Consider the following 20284-nt stretch of genomic DNA (forward strand, 5'->3'; position numbering starts at 1 on the left):
TACCCAAATTTATTTAATGGGAATAGACATCGGGACGATGTTCAATCCCAGGGGGGGAGATGTAATGACCCCGGTAACTTGTAATTCTGGAATAATTACTGTGGTAAGAAACTGTATGAGTGGTGACTTGTTATTACTAAATGAAATTATTTAATTATGAAAATGGATATATTAGATTATTTTTACATGTGTATATTCATGAAATGCTGGCAGCCTCCTGGTGGAAGATTTTCTATTTTAAGAAAATCAGTTGTAAAACTGAAGTAACTGCTTCTCACACAAGGAAAAGTCCTGGGAAGGAAAATGTCTGGGCTGTTGAGGAACAGACAGAGAAGAATTCCAGGGAAGGAGAGCAGATAGAGAAAAGGGGTTAAGTCTGGTAGAGACCAGATAACCCAGCACAGTAGTGCATGTGTCTTGTTGAGGGCTGCAGGCTTGCAAGACGGCTCGGGGGGAGAATCCAACGTAAACTGGATCTCAAGGTTGGGAGGATAAGAGCAAAATAATTGCAGGTGACCTCTGGAAGTAGGAACACCGGTAGCAGGCTATCCAGGTATGCATTTTCTAACAAAGCTATAGAATAAAGAGCAGGTATTGAAGGTGTACAGACCAAGTTCGGGTATCTGTGTTTCCTTCCAATAGTTAATGGTAGTTGTTATAAAGGATTTATGCATACAATTTCAGAGACATCTGTAGATTATTGTTTACAACTGTGGTCATCTTTTCATCTGCAATAATAAACTGGGTTGTTTAGAGATAAATGCTCATAACAGAGTCAAACCCTAAAGGCGGCGTGGGCGGTATGAGAGACCGCAGTAGTTAATCAAATGATAAGAAGAAAATAATCTAAACAAAACCCTTGGCTAAGGAACGGTGCTGAGTTAAGAAATTTGGAAAAGCTTGACAGTACCAAACCCTAATCGAAAACCAGTCAAGAACCAGTGCAAACCCGCGCTTATATATAACCGTAATACTGTATAAATCACAGAGATATGGCATAGCTATAAAATTGCGTAATCAAAGGAATACGGCATAAATATTATTGCAGTATAGACCAAGCATTAATGCGTAGACAACAATACTGTGTAAACCCAAGCAAGACTGTTATATATTGATGCTGTGCAAACTTAAGGAATAATATATGAAATAGTGCTGTAAACGAGAGATTGGCAAGAAGATTAGCACGGCGTAAGCATAGATACATTATCAATCGCCGTCGAGGTAACCAAGACTGAAGGAAACAGCTAGCATTTAACCATGTAAGTCAAGCTTATAAGGAGATATTCTCGGATTACCGAAGATGAGGCTAATGTTACTAGAAACATGAAGCTAAACAATATATATATATATATATATATATATATATATATATATATAAACCAGACTCCGGTAAATACCGGTCATGATAATGACTGTGTATGCGGAAGAGGGTTGCCAATGCATGCACATACCGAATGCATGACTTCCCTTAAGGCCGCAATTAAACAATATGAAACGTATGAATATTTCAGACAAAAACATATACATGCGAAACCAAATCTGTAAGATATGAGACATTGCCGTAAATAAAAGCACGATTGTCTCATAAACCCTTTAGGGTAGCATTGTACAGTAAGCAAAGGAAGAACGATATAACAGTAATAACATTAGAACGGTAAATCGTTTCATAGTAAAACCGGCAGTACAAAGACGGATCCAGCCATCAAATACATGGACAAAATCTGTGAATAAAGAGCAATGCATTTCATTTAAATAACAGGTGAACTGATAACATAGTCTTATAAGGAGTCCTGTCGAGGATTGAAGAGCTCTTAGAACCAAACAAGACAATACAACTGTACTGAAACATTGCCGCTTAAGGAACTGTAGATAGCTCAGAGGAAGCTTAAAAGTATATACACAAACTTCAATACATTCACACCATATCTGGAGATCAGCGTCAACATTAAATATACATTATATGGACGGCATGAAAGCCATAAATAAACCCTAGCTAAACCCTAACAGTTAACGCAGTACAGGTCCCGGCAAGAGGAGGCCGTCTGCAAATGTAACAAGGGTTTGGAGAAATAATAACCAGACCTGAGACATGTAAGTAAAAGGGTCATGAGCCACGCCTCAGACCAGAGAACGATGCCTTACACTTCTCAAATAAACCTCACTTTCTAAGGAAAAACTATAAGAGCGAAATGAGCATACCTGTGAAGCTGGAAGACGGCAAAACCCTTGCGGCAGTAGGAGACTGCGAACGGCCGACCCACCTGCACATTGAGAACTTACGGTAAGCAAACTAGAATAGTCGAATAATCAAATGACTTCAAGGAGTACGCAATACATGACTGTAAATGAATACCAGGTGTGAAAACGCGGAGAGGTTAATACCTGAACGACAGGGTAGTGCAGAGGAAGTTGACAAGCTGAGGAAGCGCTCGGCTGAGGCGGTAGTGAACAAATGAGCTGATCCGAAGAACCCGGCACCTTAAGTATTGGTTGCCGAACCCTTAAACTGATCTGAGCCACACGATGGGTCAGAGAGATCTCCATCGTCCATCAGAGCGGGAAAACCTGGCGCGGAAACCACAGTGGGCCAACCACATGGTTTCACGTGAATTCATGCCACTTGGCTACGGAGGGAATGAGCTGGCTTAATATCCGCTCACCATCTGGCGTTAAATCGAATTGTGCGGGTTGGGTAAACGACTAATGTTAACCATTACACCATAAGAATTATGTCCATGTGTTTATGCGCAGGTGATAGCACAAGTTCAGTGGGGTAGACACAAAATAAAGGTTATGTATGTGTATACAAGCGCTTAAACCTGGTTAATACTTAGGTTATGTTGCTTATAGTGAGGGGGTGGGTTCATGAGTTGACCACCATTACCATTAAAAATTTGTATAATTTACTGTTATACATATTATGTTAAAGAGGTCGTGACAGTGACCATGAGAGAAATGTTGTTCTATAACATTACATTTAAAAATAATAACATAACATTTATATTAACAAATTATTAAAAAATAGTACTAATAAAAAAATTAACGTTGACAATAAATAAGATACTTCAATTTTTGCTTTAATTTTATATTAACATTGTATAGAGATAAAATAAATTAGTGAAAAATAAGAAAATATTAATTTATTTTTTGGATGAGAAAAATATGTAATTTCCTCACTATTTAATATAAAATAAAAAGACATACAAAAAGAATATTATTGATATTATATGACTAGTAATTCATTCTATATTCAAACTTACATCACCTTTATATAGAAAAAAGAAATATCAATAATAATAACATAATTATTTTATTTTTAGATATGTTTTTCACTTTTAGAAGATATGCAACTTATTTCATTTTTAACAAGGAGCCACTACCGTGGCGGTAGTCCCTGCCGAGGTGTGCAAGGACAACACAAATGGATTGTATATTGTGCAAGCACAATGTGCAAGGACAACACAAATGGATTGTATACTGTCCGATTTGAAATGGGATTTGAAATGGAACTGAAATAGCTCACTTAGTGCTGTCAAATCGACGGTGATGTGTGGAATTTGATATGCAATTGGGTGTTATTCGAAACCTATGGATTTTGTTTTAGTTAGACCTACTGATTAGCTGAAACAGAGCTTATGAAGGGTGCAATTTTTCCTTTTCCTTTTGCTTTTGCAGTCACAGGGTGTATTTCCATTATATAAGCGTAGGGTTGCTTATTGAAAAGACAGAAACATAGGTAAAATAATACCAAATACAATACAAACCTCTGCGGTGCTGAGCCCTCCTTTCATGGCTCCACGTTTGAGCTTCATTTGAGCTTCTTCTGACATGGGAGCGTCATCCGAACTCATTTTTCCTACCAGATAATTAACTACCTATTACTCTGGGATTAACTACCTATTACTCTGGGATCATCGTTTTCACTGGTTGATATCTCTATTCTATTCCAAACAATATGCAACTTGATGTGCTCCATTGAGACAATGATGTATATATATATATATATATATATATAGATATAGGTTCCTCTGGTACTCTGAGGTATGTTCTATTGGATAAGCTTTAGTATTCGAACGACATGCAGCATGACAGGTATTATATAACATGTATTATATAACGCATCTATTTCATATATGGGTATTTGTTTATCCACCATGTTTCACTCTGAAAGAAATATTCATGTTCGAAGGGTACAATCACATAAAACTATTTAATTAGAAATCATTGAATAATTTATAAGAGTGTATATTTAAAAAAAAAATATATTAAAATAAATTTTTAAATGTGCAATTTATTAATGTCAGTGGAATTTTCCAATTTTACATCAAAATTTCATAAATAGATATTCATGGTTAAGTCTATGTAATATTTGAAGTTCTATTTGAACAACTAAGAAATGATTTGCTTGATTAATCTATATGTTTAGACGATAACTTTGCAAATTTTAAAAATATTTTAGAATTTAATGAAAAATAAGGCGATCAATTGTTTGACAATTGGTTTAATTTTAAGGATACATATAATCTTTTAAACTGAAATCAACATTAAAAAGTAAAATAATCTATCAATTTCAAACTCAAAATGTAGTATTTTTAATCTAGATGTAAAAGGACTAAAGTATTTAGATGCTCATTTATGCATATAGAGGTATCAATGTTCATGTGTGTTTTGTGTATAAGTAGGTATTTATATTTCATTTTTTTAGTGAACAACTTCTATGCAAGATCAAACTCTACCAAACAAATTATGTTAATATATATACAGATAAAATTATTTATATTTTTTATTATTAATTTATTATTATTATTATGTAAACTTATCTAATAATGATGTTAACAATAACGCCAGAGCCAGAGATAATAACGGGCACTGTCCATTGATTAGGAAAGCTCTCTCATCATAGCTAGTTATCAGTAGATGTATTTGTAAAAATATTAATTAATTTAACCCTGTAAAAATATTAATTAATTTTACATGATATACAACCCTGGTTATGTGCTTTTATTTTTGGCCATAATGGTATAACCTTTAGTCTTTTGGAGCTTCAGTTATGTTGTTAGCATCTATTTTCTTGATAGAATTGTTTTAGTTTTTCCTGGTTTAATATTCAATAGGCTCAAGGAGACTACTGTATTGTGGTACACCATATTTGCAAGATATTGGTTCTTAATTCCTAGTTAAGCCATTCTTTGCTGGTATCCTTATACCTTACAACATCTTGTGTTTACTAAATATTACTAAATTTTTATAAAGACATGCTTAATTGATAAACTAGTTAGAAGTGGATCAAACGCAAACCTCAATATATGTTTAAATAGACCAATGATGGAAAGCTAGAAACAAGACGAGGAAACATCAAAAGAGTGTAGTCAATAAAGTCTACTTAAGAAAGAAAAGATTAGATAGGCTAATTGAGCACCAGACAGTGCATCACATATTCACTGTTTGAGCTAGCGTTTAGGAGGCCAGACAGAATCACTTGAAGCTGTAGTGCTTCTGTGTTGATTTTATGAAGGCCTTTCACCCTGCCTCTTTATATGCTTCCAAAGTTTCACTCTCCAAATTGCTGTCTGCAACAGGAAATTGATTTGGGGAAAATATTTCATCAAGGGGCGTGATGCTGAAAATAAACCTTTGAATCTCTCTGAAACAGGGGAATTTCTCTCTGCGCGAGACAAATCTGGACATGGAACTCATACTCTGTGTACAACAGGGGGAATTTCGTGAAAAATGTAAGTATATATCGACATGCAAAAGGGATTTCAAAAGGAGGAGCCCCTCATGCTAGAGTTGCAAGTTATAAAGTTTGTTGGCCTACAGATTCAAGCGGCTACAATTGCTATGATGCAGATATTCTTGGAGCATTCGATGAAGGGATACATGACGGAGTTGATGTGTTCTCAGTTTCTCTGGGAGATCAACCTCCCATTCCGGATTATTTTCAAGATTCAATTTCAATTCGATCGTTCCATGCAGTTCAATTCCTCCCACCAAACGTTCAACATGTCAATGAATGTAGAGTTGTCTACCAACAGAGAGAGAGAGAGTTCTTTATGGTTAAATATATGATTTTTGTGTTGATGAACTCCACTGCTGGAAGACAACCCATTAACCAAAGCCAAATAATATGAAAGGTGAGATACGATCATGGCGATTTTGTAACACTTAGATGGAGATAGTAAACAACATGGATAATTAGCCAATAGCCTTTCCCATCTATTATCTTACTATGAAATCTACTTCACACAATCCAAACATCACCATCTGTTGTTTACTATGAAGTCTACTTCACAAAATCCAAGCATGATGAACTGTACGTACTATGCGTTGAGCTGAAAATAAGGTTTTTGGTTGTTTGATTTCAGATAAGTCTAAGGGTTTATGTTCAAGGTCAATAATTGGACTAGCCGCTGGTCTAGCAGCCTCGTTCCTTGGGATTGTTGCCCTAATATTTTACGCATTACGGAATAGAAAGAATGCAGTGAAGGATTGTCAAACAACAAATCCATTTGGTAAGAAATCTTCATACATTTTTTTTTCATTTTTTCATACAAATTTCGTGTTAGATCTTCTTATTTGACTTCCTGATTTTATTATGTTCCACATAAATTCCATGTTAGAGGAGGAAACTAATTCATGTTGGTTTTTCGTTAGCTTCTTGGGGTTTAGCATACGGTTGAGATAGTCGAGATGCTCCCAAACTAAAAAGTCCCAGATTGTTCTCATTTGAAGAACTGAAACTTGCTACTAATAATTTCTCCCATGATAACGAGATTGGTGGAGGAGGTTACGGGAAGGTGTGGGACTCGCTATGTTATTTTACTTAACCCAAAAAAATGCAATGTGTATATTTAACATAGTGGATTACATTAATTATCTTTATTTTAAAATCAAGATTTAATTTATTCTAATTGATTTGATATTTTTCATAGGATTATAAATTTTTATTGTTTAAAATATATTTTGAAATATCTAAATAAACTCAATACTTGTAAAAATGTTTAAATTACTAAACTACAGAAATTATTCAAATTACATTATTCCAAATTTACCATTTTTAAAAACTGTTCAAAATATTAATTTCAACGACGTAATAAATACGCTGAGAGCAGTCATATTTGTCAGAGGTATTTTTGCACGTTGCCTCTTTGTTTGAAGATGGAAACTCTGAGAGCAGCCATATTTGTCACAAGTATTTTTGTAGGTTGTGTATTTGTTTAAAAATAGAAAGACTATAGCCAGAATACAAGTATCACAAAGTACTTAAGGGGAATATACATAAAGGAAAATATGACTTGTTTAGTACCTTATGCACATGCTGAGTGGTATTTCCTTATGGTTCTTTTGTCTACATCATGTTTAGGTTTCTCCGTCGTCCATTGCACAGTAAATTAGGAAGGCACTTACCATGACTCTCTAGTAACATTGTTTTTTATCACATACTCAAGCATCTTGGCATGGACAAAATGGGGCACATTAATCTATCAAAAGCGTAATGCCTACTAGCATGAAAACCCACTAAACACCGATCCAATTCGAGAAGATATTGAAGGGAAATCTATGTTGATATGGATACTTCAGGTCCTAGGAGACTCCAGGCCAGGCTGCACTCTAGAATCTATGCCCCTTTTGGTGAATAATTTGCAAACTTGTCTAGTAAATTTGAATTGTTTTATTTACCCCTAAAAAATGTTAGACTAAATTAAATAACTTATATTAAAGAATAGTTGTGTTTGGAAGTCTCTTAAATACCATATTCTATTTTGGTTTAAACTGGAATATAAGAAGTGACCCTAACTACAATGATTAAACGAATTTAGTTTTGGATATATATGCAACCGTGAAAGAAACAGGCACCATGATTCAAACAATTGAAATAATATGTTTACTAAATATTACTGAATGTTTATAAAGATATGCTTAGTTGATAAACCAGTTAGAAGTGGATCAAACGCAAACCTCAATATATGTTTAGATAGACCAATGATGGAAAGCTAGAAACGAGACGAGGAAACATCAAAAGAGTGTAGTCAATCAAGTCTACTTAAGAAAGAAAAGATTAGACAGGCTAATTGAGCACCAGACAGTGCATCACATATTCACTGTTTGACCTAGCATTTAGGAGGCTAGACAGAATCACTTGAAGTTGTACTGCTTCTGTGTTGATTTTATGAAAGCCTTTCACCTTGCCTTTTTATATGCTTCCAAAGTTTCACTCTCCAAATTGCTGTCTGCAACAGGAAATTGATTGGGGGAAAATATTTGATCAAGGGGCGTGATGTTGAAAATAAACCTTTGAATCTCTCTGACACAGGGGAATTTCTCTCTGCGCGAGACAAATCTGGACATGGAACTCATACTCTGTCTACAGCAGGGGGGAATTTCGTGAAAAATGCAAGTATATATCGACATGCAAAAGGGATTGCAAAAGGAGGAGCCCCTCATGCTAGAGTTACAAGTTATAAAGTTTGTTGGCCTACAGATTCAAGCGGCTACAATTGCTATGATGCAGATATTCTTGTAGCATTCGATGAAGTGACACATGACGGAGTTGATGTGTTCTCAGTTTCTCTGGGAGGTCAACCTCCCATGCCGCATTATTTTCAAGATTCAATTTCAATTGGATCGTTCCATGCAGTTCAAAGAGGGAAGGTTGTCCTACCCTAAACCCGCTAGAACGACAAAATCCAAGAGGTTGATTAAAACCGCAACACGTTTTCTTTGGTTTTCTTGTAATAACCCCTATGCGGGCCCACCCTAAGGGGCCTCACGCTTAGCGGATCCTGAATCTGATGCACTCAAGCAGAATTGAACCTGCGCCTTTGCTGACCCTATGGAGCTAGGGAAAATTGAACCCATGCACACCCTCAGGGCCAAAAACCTGACAGAGATTCAATCACTTGGACTACCCATCCAGATTCACAAATTAATTCAAGAAGTAAACTCTAACACCGACTGAAACGACAAATGAAAACAGGTATATCGACTTTACAAAACTGGAAATGTTATGGGCCTAGCAGACACGTGCAGAAGAAGAGGAGACATGCTGAGAAAGCGATTAAAATCACAAGAAATCCACATTTTAGTACGCTCAGCTTCCAGTCTGCACCTTGTGGGACCTTCGATCTTGTGTGTTAGACAATTGAAATATTATTAGCCGCCTAATGTGAATGTTGATTGATTAGTGCGAGTTATAGTTAGTTAGGGTTATGTTAGTTGCCAATATTGCATATTTTGAATTCAGGTAAATAGATGACATATGAAAATTGTGACAACGATCCATGGGTAGTTAAAGAACTCAAACACACACTACTCTTCGAGACTCTTCTCACCACTTTTCCATGGAATACTCAGGGTAACTAATTATTATTCATATGTTTATCTTTGTGTAATATAAGATTGAGTTTTATTTGGTTCAAGGATTACTACAACTTGTGGCGAATTTTGTTATGCATTTGGTCATTTTGAAATAAATTTCGTAAACTTATTGCAATTGCCTAAATATAATATTTGTTTCAAGCTAAATCCATGAAATCTTCAAACTGAAATCTCCATATCCAGGAAGCCGCTGGTAAGAATACTTGCATTCTTACTGAAACGAGGTTTATTTTGAGATAAATATAACAAATTTACAGAATGTGCCTGATTATATTCGTTTCCTTAAGATAAAAAGGCGAGATTTTCAAGCTAGACATCTGTAAATTCATTCTGCAGTAGAAATGTTTGCATCTTTACCAAACATTCATAATTCTATTTAAATTGCCTGATATTTTCTCTGTGAATCTAGAAATCTATAAATGCAGGTTGTACAGGGATCTTTGCCTATTTAGTGGTTTACCACCAAATTTCAGAATAAAAGAGATTTTCCATTCATAGTCAGGCTTGAAAAGGTTAATAATGCATATTTACAATTATAACTCTTTTCGAAATAGAAAGATGATACTATTTACCGCAAAAGGCTCAGGATTTTGGAATGTTTGATACATTGTGTGCTATGATAGAAGGTTAGAAACAGAAGCATATGGACAAACCTTAAATATGAAATCAGAAAAACCACCTCTGAAGCAAATAGCGAAGAAATAATAATGAAATGAGAATGAAATTAAATCCTGATGAATTAAGAAAACACTTTATATAGTGAAAGCTTGAGTGATAGAAGCAAAACTATTACCATGAATAGACAAAGGGAACAGTGCAAAGAGTTACATGCCATCAAATAACCATGTTAAACATTTGTAGAAATTCAACATTTTTTTATGGTGAATATTACATTAAATGGTGAATGCTTCGTTCGGTCTGGGAACTTACAAGTTGTAAAGGTGAAGCTCCTCGACGCTCTCTACTCCTCTGCTCCTCAAACTAGCTGCTCCACACTCTCTGCTCTGAACCTACTCTGGAGAATTAGCTACTCGACACTCTTTGCTCTAAACTTACTCTGCACTCGGGACAAGGCATTTGTAGAGCACCGTGGATGCCTCTGCATATGCAAACAGCTGGCACTTGCAGGATGCAGGACACTGCATGCATGACACGGAGAACAAGTAGCAAAAACTTAGGAGAAACTAATAATGAATGATATTTTAATTTATTTTAAGACTTGATTTGCAATGAAACATTATATAATAATAACATGACATATATGTTAAACTACGCTATCTTAAAATATATGTAATTATGAAATTTAATTTTTGCATCCTTGTATGCCATTTAAAATATGCTTGGTTATTTATAATTATTTATTTCACATATTCACATTCATGTTAAAATAGGAAATAAATTTCCTAAACCTTGAGGATCAACCATATTTCTTCGGCTTACTAATGGTAAAAATAATGGATAGAAAAAGATCAACTATTATTATCAAATGTATACATATACAATAAATTCTCATTTTGCATAATAATTGAGAGATATATTAGTTTGGTCATATAACACCAAAAATATATTGAGATTTAAGTGATTCTTGAAAATCACCACAATTTATAAAAGTGATGCTCCAAACATAAAGTTATGTCAATTAGAGAAGAACAACACCTAAAAATAAAATAATAATGAATGGTATTTTAATTTACTTCAAGACTTGATTTGCAATTAAACACTATAGAATAACATGGCATATATGTTAAATCACACTATCTTAAAATATATGTAATTATAGAATTTAATTTTTGTATCTTTACATGCCATTTAAAGCATGTTTTGTTATTTATAATTGTTTATTTCACATATACACATTAATATTAAATAAGGAAAAAATGGAGAAGTTTATTACTAAAGAAACAAGTGTTGCATGCAGCCGGTAGTCCTGCCGGGGTCTGCCAGAAGGTCTACATTACAGATGGCATACCCGCCGAAATTTTTTCGAAATTATTTTTAAATGATTTGTATTACTCATAGTACAATACTGAAATCATAAGAGTAATTTTTTATTTTGTAATAAAAAGATGTGGGTCGAAATTGTTTTCAAATTATTTTTGCAGATTTGTTTTTAAACAAATTGTATTGGTCAGAGTACAATGTTGAAATCGTAAGGGAAGTAATTTTTTTTATTTTTTAACAAATATGTCTTGTCTATTGTTGGCAAAGCAGTGGTGGTATAACCATGAATGGGAAATCCAATATAGTTATTGAATTAATTGTTCATTCTGAAATACAATACACTATATAAGACATTGAACTGTTGGTCATTATGAAATACACGATGTAATTACTGAATTAATTGTTCATTCTAAAATACATGATATAAGACACTGAAGTTGTTATTCATAATTCGTTCATTCTAAAATACATGATATAAGATGTTGAACTTGTTATTCATAACTCGTTCATTCTGGAATACATGATATAAGATGTTCTGGAATACATGATATAAGTTGTTGAACTAGATGTTCATAATGAAAGACATAAAAATAGATGGTTTTATGATAATAAAAAAACTAACATTCACGAATGTGATTTTATTGTTATAATATTTCCTTCTAGTTTAGGCCTATTACTCAATAACTTAAATTTTTCGAAATCCCTAGAACATGGTTTTAACGTAAGAGCGTGTGAAACGTTATGAGTAAAAAAATATTGTAGGTATAGTCAAATAAGTATATGGGAATAGTTTACTTTCATTAATTAAAAATTAATAAATTTATTATATTTTTCTTTATTATTTTTATTTAAATAAATTTTTAACTCTAAATTATATATATATATATATATATAATTTATTTGATAAATAATTTAATATAAAAAAATTTATTTTTCAAATATTTTAATGTATAAAAAAAAATTAAAATATAATTTTTTAAATTTTAATTAATTATCAATAATTATAATTATAGATAAATAATAAAGAGTTGAATCTTACAAAATATTGATAAAATGTTTTAGTAATTTAAAAGTTTTTTACTTTTCAGTTTAATTAAAAAAATAATATAATTAATTAAAAAAAAACTCTCAAAAATAAGAATTAGTATATTTAATATAAAGTAGTTGTTGGAGGTTTTCATTATATTAAATAAACTAATTATAATAACAAAATTTTAATAGATTTATAAAGGATAGGGTTAAGAATTGCTATAAAGATATTATATATTTATAAAGTAGTTAAGAGTGTATTTAATAATTTTAAATATATTAAATAAATTTATAATATTGCAAAAAATGAATAAAGATAAAGAATTAAGAAATTGTTATAAAATATGATTTATGTAAAAAGAAAAAGAAAATGTTAAGAGTATATTTATAATAATTATGTTAAACAAAATAAATCATAATATAGGAAAATTTTAAATAGTAATAAAGAGATAGGGAACTATAAATAGTAAAATACAGCATAAGAACCATAAATATCGAAATATTAGTTCCTTGCTAATATTAGTCATATGTTAGCACATTTATCTACAATATATTAAATGTGAAATGAATCATAATTTTTTCTCACCTAATATTAATAAAGTATGATATTGACTCATAATATTTTAAGCAAGCTTATTTATAAATTAAAAATAATATTAATAAAATATAATATTTACGAATAATATTTTAAATAATTTTATTTATAAAATAAATATAATAAATTGATGAATAATCTCCACTATTAAAATTTTTCTAGCAAATCCCTTTAAATGTAGATATCTAACTATTACTTTTATAATTAATAATATTAATTTATAAAATGTTATTTTCTTAACTTTATTTAAGAACTAAATTTATATACTCGTCATAATTTATAATAAAAGAATTAAAACAAATAAACAAATGTTGAGCCACGCAGAACCATCGTTTGCGAACGAAAGTCATTAACTATTTGATGAGAAAGCTTCATGGGCTACACGCGAATTTATATTCTAAAACACACCATGCGTGCTCTGGCGTCACGTTTGCTAACATTGTCCACGTTTCAAATACCACTATGAATATTCAAATAATTAAAAAAAAATCTAACAGATCCTGAATCAACAACTTTTTATAACAAATTATTTAAGCAGATATATAGAAATGAATCTCTATTTTCGCTCATAAACTCACTTCTTTGTTTATCTTCTATTTGTTAGATTGGGTTGGAGAGAATGAGCTTCTCAATTATCACCCTTATTATTTCTACTTTGCTTCTGGTTGCCTATGTTGTTGCCGTCTCCCACTTGATATTCATGTATAACAACCCTTCGGATATATCTTACATCATATTGAATTTTAATGGAGTGGCAGAAGCAATCATATATACTACAGAGTTTTCCCCAGTGAGTATGAGAATTTCCTTTGTACCCGACGTAACCAATGGCAGTGACCCCCGTCGATACCAGCGCCACCATCACCTGCACACAGTTATGAAATTCAATTCGAGATTTGAACAACATTTATAACGCAGCTTTCACACCTTCATAGTAAAGAAGAAGAAAAAGGCATTACCAAATCAGTGACAGAGAGAAGAAAGGTTGACAGTGTAGAGGAGGAAAATTTGCCGGTTACGGAGAAGATGAATGAAAACAATGTGTACCCACATGCAATTGCATTCGCCACTACAAAGAACCTGCAAAACAACATATCATAGGGAAGATCTCAACTTGTGACCTCGCCTTCCCTTGTGTTGGGTTCTATGATAAAAAGATGTTCTAATAAAGGTACGAAACACAATATATAAGTCACTGTAAGAGCCTATTGCTGTAAATTCCGCGAATGTGAGTTATGGATGATCCTAACAAATAGAGTTTTTCGCAATTAAAAAAGCCCTTAAACACCATCTACAAATCCCAAAATTAAAATGGAAATGGAACTAATATAAACACCATCTACAAATCCCAAAATTAAAATGGAAATGGAACTAATATATTCAACTTAAGGAACTAACTTACAAATCCCAAAATTAAAATGGAAATGGAACTAATATATTCAACTTAAGGAACTAACTAACTATTGAAGACGAGTGGCTGAACTTGGACTAGACGAAGAAATGGCATGAACAAAAACAACTATTGTAATGGTGGAACTGCTGTAATCGTGGAAAGTAATATTAAGTCACTGTAAAATGGAACTTACAAGTTGTAAAGGTGAACCTCATCTCGACGCTCTCTGCTCCTTTACTCCTCAAACTAGCTGCTCCACACTCTCTGCTCTGACCTTACTCCAGAGAATTAGCTGCTCGACACTCTCTGCTCTGAACTTACTCCAGATTCAAGACAAGGCATTTGTAAACCACCGGGACTCCGGACAAGGCATTTGTAAACCACCGTGGACGTCTCTGCATATGCAAACAACTGGCACTTGCAGGATGCACGACACTGCATGCAGTACATGGAGAAATCCCTGAGGAAATAAATTTTGATATGCCAAAAACTTTTTCAATAAACATCCTATTATTATGTTTTTCTTATCAAGTAATTTATATTTAATTAGATTTCAGAAAATTTTAGAATCATTTAAATAGTGTTTAGTGACTTTTGTTTTATTTTATTCTAAAAAGTAATGTCAAATATTTCGGTAAAATATGAGTTCTTACTAATAATTTGGTAACAGTAAAAAAAAAGACAAAAAGTAACCGAAAATAACAAAAAATTAATAGCAGAAAATTAGTGGAAACATACACCCCCAAAAAAATAATTTTTATGAGATATATTTGTTAAAAAAATTTGAAATGTAGGATTTCATGAGTTATAATTGGAAAAATGAGTTTCGGATAACTGAAAAAGTTATTAGAGCTAATTTTATTATAATTTTTTTGGGTGAGAAATTGGAAATGTTTAGGATGTGGTGATGTAATTATTATAAGCTTAGGTTAGTTTTTAGCTTTTTACATCGATAACTATGATAAGGTTAGATTATTTTTTTTTTTTAACTTTTTACATTTTTTTAATATTAAAGTAATATTAAAATTAGATGACTAATTTTTATTTTCCTGATTATTTGTAATATATATATATATTAATGTTTTCGGAAAAAAAATTATTTATTACAAATATACATTACTGCTTGTCTAATATTTTTAACCTCTCATATTTCGAAAAAGTTATTTTGGAAAAGCTCGGCAATATGAGGAAACTTTGGATAAGAAAAACTTTTCATCTCCGAAAACTTTGGATATCTTATTTTTAAGCCGAACATAATGTCTTGAAAGCTGCGAAGCCCGCAGTAAGACCCCCAACTTTGTTGTCCAATCAAAAATTACATAATAAATTTTATATTATTTTCTACTATGAAAACTTTGGTTAAAGTTGTGATGCATAGGGATATTTTTTGGTCAAACAAGAGATTAATATGCGGTCAACGCACAATCTATCGCTAAGAGTCCCAGGCAGGGACTAATAATGAATAAGAAAAATTCAACTATTATCATCAAATATACTTATATACAATAAATTTTCATTTTTAATAAAAATGAATAAAACACATTTTCAAAATTTTATAATTATTAAAGACATAGTTTAACAAATATATAACAACAATGTAAAACTAGAACCTGACACTACGAATTTTCTTAGGTTTATACAACTTCCATTATCTTCGTCTATAAATTACTTATTAGCAAACCACTTATATAAATTACTCCATCTTTATCTGTAAATTACTTGTTGGTAAACTACTCATTTATGACACCCACCCTAAATAATTGGACCTCAAATTTAAAGTAATTTTTGTTCACCCTCAAATACGTTTGAGAATAAAAAATTGTTCCACAAAACGTCAAATTTCCGCGACCCAGACTCCAATTTTCACATTCCACCGGGTATTCCGGTCCACCGATATGGCTCTGATGTACATTGCGCATTGCCTCAATAAGTCTGTACCCGTATATGATTTTCATGGAAAACGTTTTTTCTTCCACTATTGATAGCACGAAGCACAATGTATGTAAAACTTTGGATAACAAAAACTTTTCATCCCAGGCAGGGACTAATAAGGAGTTGATATATAACATTTAAAAAATATCAATAATAATAACATTTAATGTAAATTATAAATCAAATATTTTAATATGCATGTTGATTATAAGAATTATATATATTTGTGTGTGAGAAACATAATCTAGAGACATGTAATATTTTAGAAAATATTAAGATAAAAATAAATAAAAATTAATGTGTATATCTATATTTTACTCTGAGGGGGAAATAGATATATTTTCTTTTATGTACATATGCTCTTTATTTTTTGAGATAAGAGAGCATGTATTCACATTTTAATATGGAGAATGTGAATAAGAAATAAAATATTTCAGTCTATATTATATAAAATAAGTGAAAATAATAAAGAAATATAAATAAGTGAAAATAAAAAAATTCTTTATTATTATGTTGTTGAAAATTACGCGAGATTTTAGGATTTACCAAAAACATAGAAAAAACAAATCTCTTTAAATGAAAACCCTTCTTCATATTTTACATTTAAAAAAAGATTTACATCTTGATATATTTGACCCATAACTCTCACCACTTCATGAATAAAAAAATTAAAATAAATTTATAGTGCTTTCTATTCAAATTCTAAAACATCTATACACAAACAACCATGGCAATCAAAACTTCTGAAATGAAGACAATTGCAATCAACACTTCATAAATGACTACAATTGAAATCAACACTTAATAAAGAAAAAAAATTAAAAGAAATTTATAGTGATTTCTATTCAAATTCAAAAACATCTCTCCAAAGACAACAATTCCAATCAGTAGCAAGATACGAAGAAAAAAATCAACAGCATTGAATAGCTGTTAAATTAGGCGTTGTTGGGAACTTCCACGGACAAAACCAACTTCACCTAATTATCAATTTTAATGTTAAAATGCGGAATTATTCTATCTCAAAAAAATAAATATAGAAGATACCAAACAAGTCACTTAAAAATAAAGGCTAGAAATGGTAATAATAACCTTATCCAAAGATGAAACAATGCTCTCTGTTTCGTACATTCTCATTTGAATTTGCAGACAATTTCCAAATTAAAAGGTGGCATTATTCTACGTCAAATATAAAACATACCAAATAAGTAAATGAAAATTAAAGGCATATATTCTATAACTCTTACCCTCTTCCCGGATTTCAGAAGACATATCCCAAAAAGACGAAGGGGTGGAGATACCATCTCTGATTCTTGTTCCTCCTTTATGTTCACAAGGAAGTAAACTTCATTACTCATATGCAAAATTCATATAGTTAGTGCTAGATTGTTCCATCCAACGTTGAGGCTAACTGCCGGATAGAATTGGGTTATATATATATATATATATATAGATTAACGGTGTTATGCATCATAATTTACATGTTTAGTGATTAGTGATTACTGGGTTTATAATTTTTATGGAAAAGATTTTTGGAAGTTATATTTTTTTAAATATTTCTATGAAGTTGTGTTTTTTTTAAGCAAATTTTGTTATTGGAATTTTTAAATAGTTATCTTTAGAATGCATGATATTCATAAAATAATATTATATATATTGTAAATTATATAAGTATTTTTTTATGTTTTTGATAATTGGATATTTATGATGTAAGAATGAAAACTAATTTTATTATATTTTAAGAATGATGTTTATGTCACACCCCTCTTTATATATACATATGCATAAATAAAAAAATTATTTAAATACCCAAAAGCATAACATATATATAACTTTATGTATTGCCACATGTTTATCTATGTGCCAACACCTATGCCATGCATTATTCGTAAATGTAAACTTACTATTCCATGCCTTAAATCCTGTGCAACATGGTATATATTTACGCCAGGGTATTAGGTTTATGTCATAACTTGTTTTATGGAGTAACTTTGACTTACAACCGAACCTAATGTTAAACCCCCCCACAGCATACGGCATAGATTTATTGGGCTCGAAGTCTGGTGGTCCGGTCGCAACCCTTGCAGGTGCCGGCATAGATTTATTGGGCTCGAAGTTTGGTGGTCCGGTCGCAACCCTTGCAGGTGCCAACTCATGGTTTACTTAAATGACCTCGGTCCTTCACAGGACAGGTGGCCATACCGCCATGGGATATCTCGGGCTCAGGTTCCTTGACATTCCCGCTTCATTTTCCCGCTAAGCCTGAACGGCCGAGATCTCATCCTAAAAATGGAGGGCGAGGATGAGTTCGAGGGTTTCAAGTCATTACTTAACTCCTTTGGAGTGAACTCGGGGTTCATTTGCTTGCATTGCTCTGTCGGTTCCGTATCTGTGTTTAGATGCTAGTTTGGTTTCCCCAAGGATACATTCACCGTCTGCAACCTCACCAGAGACCGTGAGGTGCCCAGTTCCGAATCTACTCAGGTAATTATCTTACGCTCTGCATTTACTGGTTATCGTTTTCTAATCCACTGTAAGGTAGCGACCATTATTAATTTGTGTCTTTTCCTGTTGGCGAACGCAGGTGGAATTGTCAAACCCTTCCAGCGGTGTCGAGGTGACTGGTCTTCGACGGTCCAGCCTGCTCGGCAGATACAGGTAAGCTCTTATATAAAGTTTGCTTTTTCCCTTCAAACGAGAGCTCAAAACCCCTCGTTTCTGAGCTATTATTATGGTGCTTGTTACAGACCACCGAGGGTTTGCCGGTTCCATGCTTGGGGTTTACTGAGGTATTATCCGAAGAGAACCCTCATGGTTGCCTTATGATTTAATCACTAGCTATTTCAGGGTTCGACTTATACGTTATTGTTCCTGGCGGAACTCATGTATTTGGTTTCTTATAATTCATGAACTAATTTGGTTTTATACTGCCTCGCGGCATACCCGGACTTGGGTCTTCAAATCTGATGTGTGACCTCCAGCATCGACCCTGGCCGCATGCTCATATCGGGATTAGCAGAACCCGGTTCCTTTTATTTAAAGCCATCTCTATTCTTGTTGTATATCCAGATGGTTTCTCTTCAAAGGTACATTGTTTGTATTATTCTGTTTTTAAAACAAATGCAAGAACATATTACTCTGTTTGAGCCCTCAGACGGCTTCAGCTTTTCATTTTGGATTATATGTTTGGCTTCTTAGCGATATTTAATTGATACATGACTGTTTGCTTATTAGGGTTGCATGTCAGCTATCATTGATTCTGCCTTTGTATATGAATACGTTGTATATCACAGCGACACTAGAACTCATAGTTTCAGTTAAGATATATGTTATGGTTTCATATAACTTTTCTGATATGTTCATGCATTTCCAGACTTTGTTTAGCTTTTACTGTTAACGCTCTCAATATATATGGTGACACTACCATACTGTGTTCTTTATGTTATGAATGTCGAAATACACAGATGTATGAGGGTTTGTTTGCCTTTATCGTTTCTCATTGAACTAGCTTCGTTGTTATGTATTGAAACGCTGAGGTTATAACAGTGTTTACAATCAGAGACAGAGTCTCATACAGCTGTAGAATGTATTTTGCTGTCTGGCTAATGTAATTATTTTCATATTTCAACTATTTCATATAACTCGTCACATACTTCTCTCTGTTCTGTAACAAAAGTTATAGTCCGGCTATAGCCGTGGTTTCTTTCCAAGCTCTGGGGTTTCCAGGCTCGTACTTAGTGGCACATTATATGTATGGATAATTTATGTTCAAGGTATTTCGGTCTATGTATTCCGGTATTGGCCTCTCCTGTGCCTAAAATACCTCTGTCATTCTGCATGTTTCGTGCCATCTTCTCTACCCTTAAACAGTCACTTAATAATCTAAACCTTTGTATTCCTTTCAATAACTGCAAAGTTAGATTTAGATCAGGTCTATCAGCTGATAGCCTATTCATTCAATTAATACCACACTTATGCAGTTATATGTACATTGTAACAGTTCTAAGAAACTATACACA

At 32.6% G+C, this 20284-nt stretch overlaps 1 protein-coding gene across 1 annotated transcript; it reads right to left on the minus strand.

The window, feature by feature from the left end:
- Positions 1–10430: 10430 nt before the first annotated feature.
- LOC149145232 (casparian strip membrane protein 6-like) lies at positions 10431–18362 on the minus strand. The gene is made up of 5 exons (XM_089452374.1): positions 18266–18362; positions 14658–14796; positions 13903–14023; positions 13674–13808; positions 10431–10517 (listed from the first exon to the last, which is right to left on the minus strand). Exons 1-5 carry the CDS (start codon positions 18360–18362, stop codon positions 10431–10433), a joined length of 579 nt encoding a protein of 192 aa, XP_089308500.1.
- Between the last annotated feature and the right edge of the window lie 1922 nt (positions 18363–20284).

The sequence above is a fragment of the Pinus tabuliformis genome, chromosome X, assembly GCF_031772625.1.
Source record: "Pinus tabuliformis cultivar Carrire ecotype Pingquan chromosome X, CPIR1, whole genome shotgun sequence".
Classification (NCBI taxonomy): Eukaryota; Viridiplantae; Streptophyta; class Pinopsida; order Pinales; family Pinaceae; genus Pinus; species Pinus tabuliformis.

Excerpts from the sequence above, each read along its gene's own strand:
- LOC149145232 (XM_089452374.1), bottom strand. The coding sequence starts at position 18,362 with ATGCCGGCACCTGCAAGGGTTGCGACCGGACCACCAGACTTCGAGCCC. Across the intron at positions 14,797-18,265 it reads GTTTAACATTAGGTTCGGTT|GGATTTCTCCATGTACTGCA; the intron begins GTAAGTCAAAGT and ends TTATTTCCTCAG. Across the intron at positions 10,518-13,673 it reads CCATTAAAATTCAATATGAT|TGTCCTGCATCCTGCAAGTG; the intron begins GTAAGATATATC and ends TCATGCATGCAG.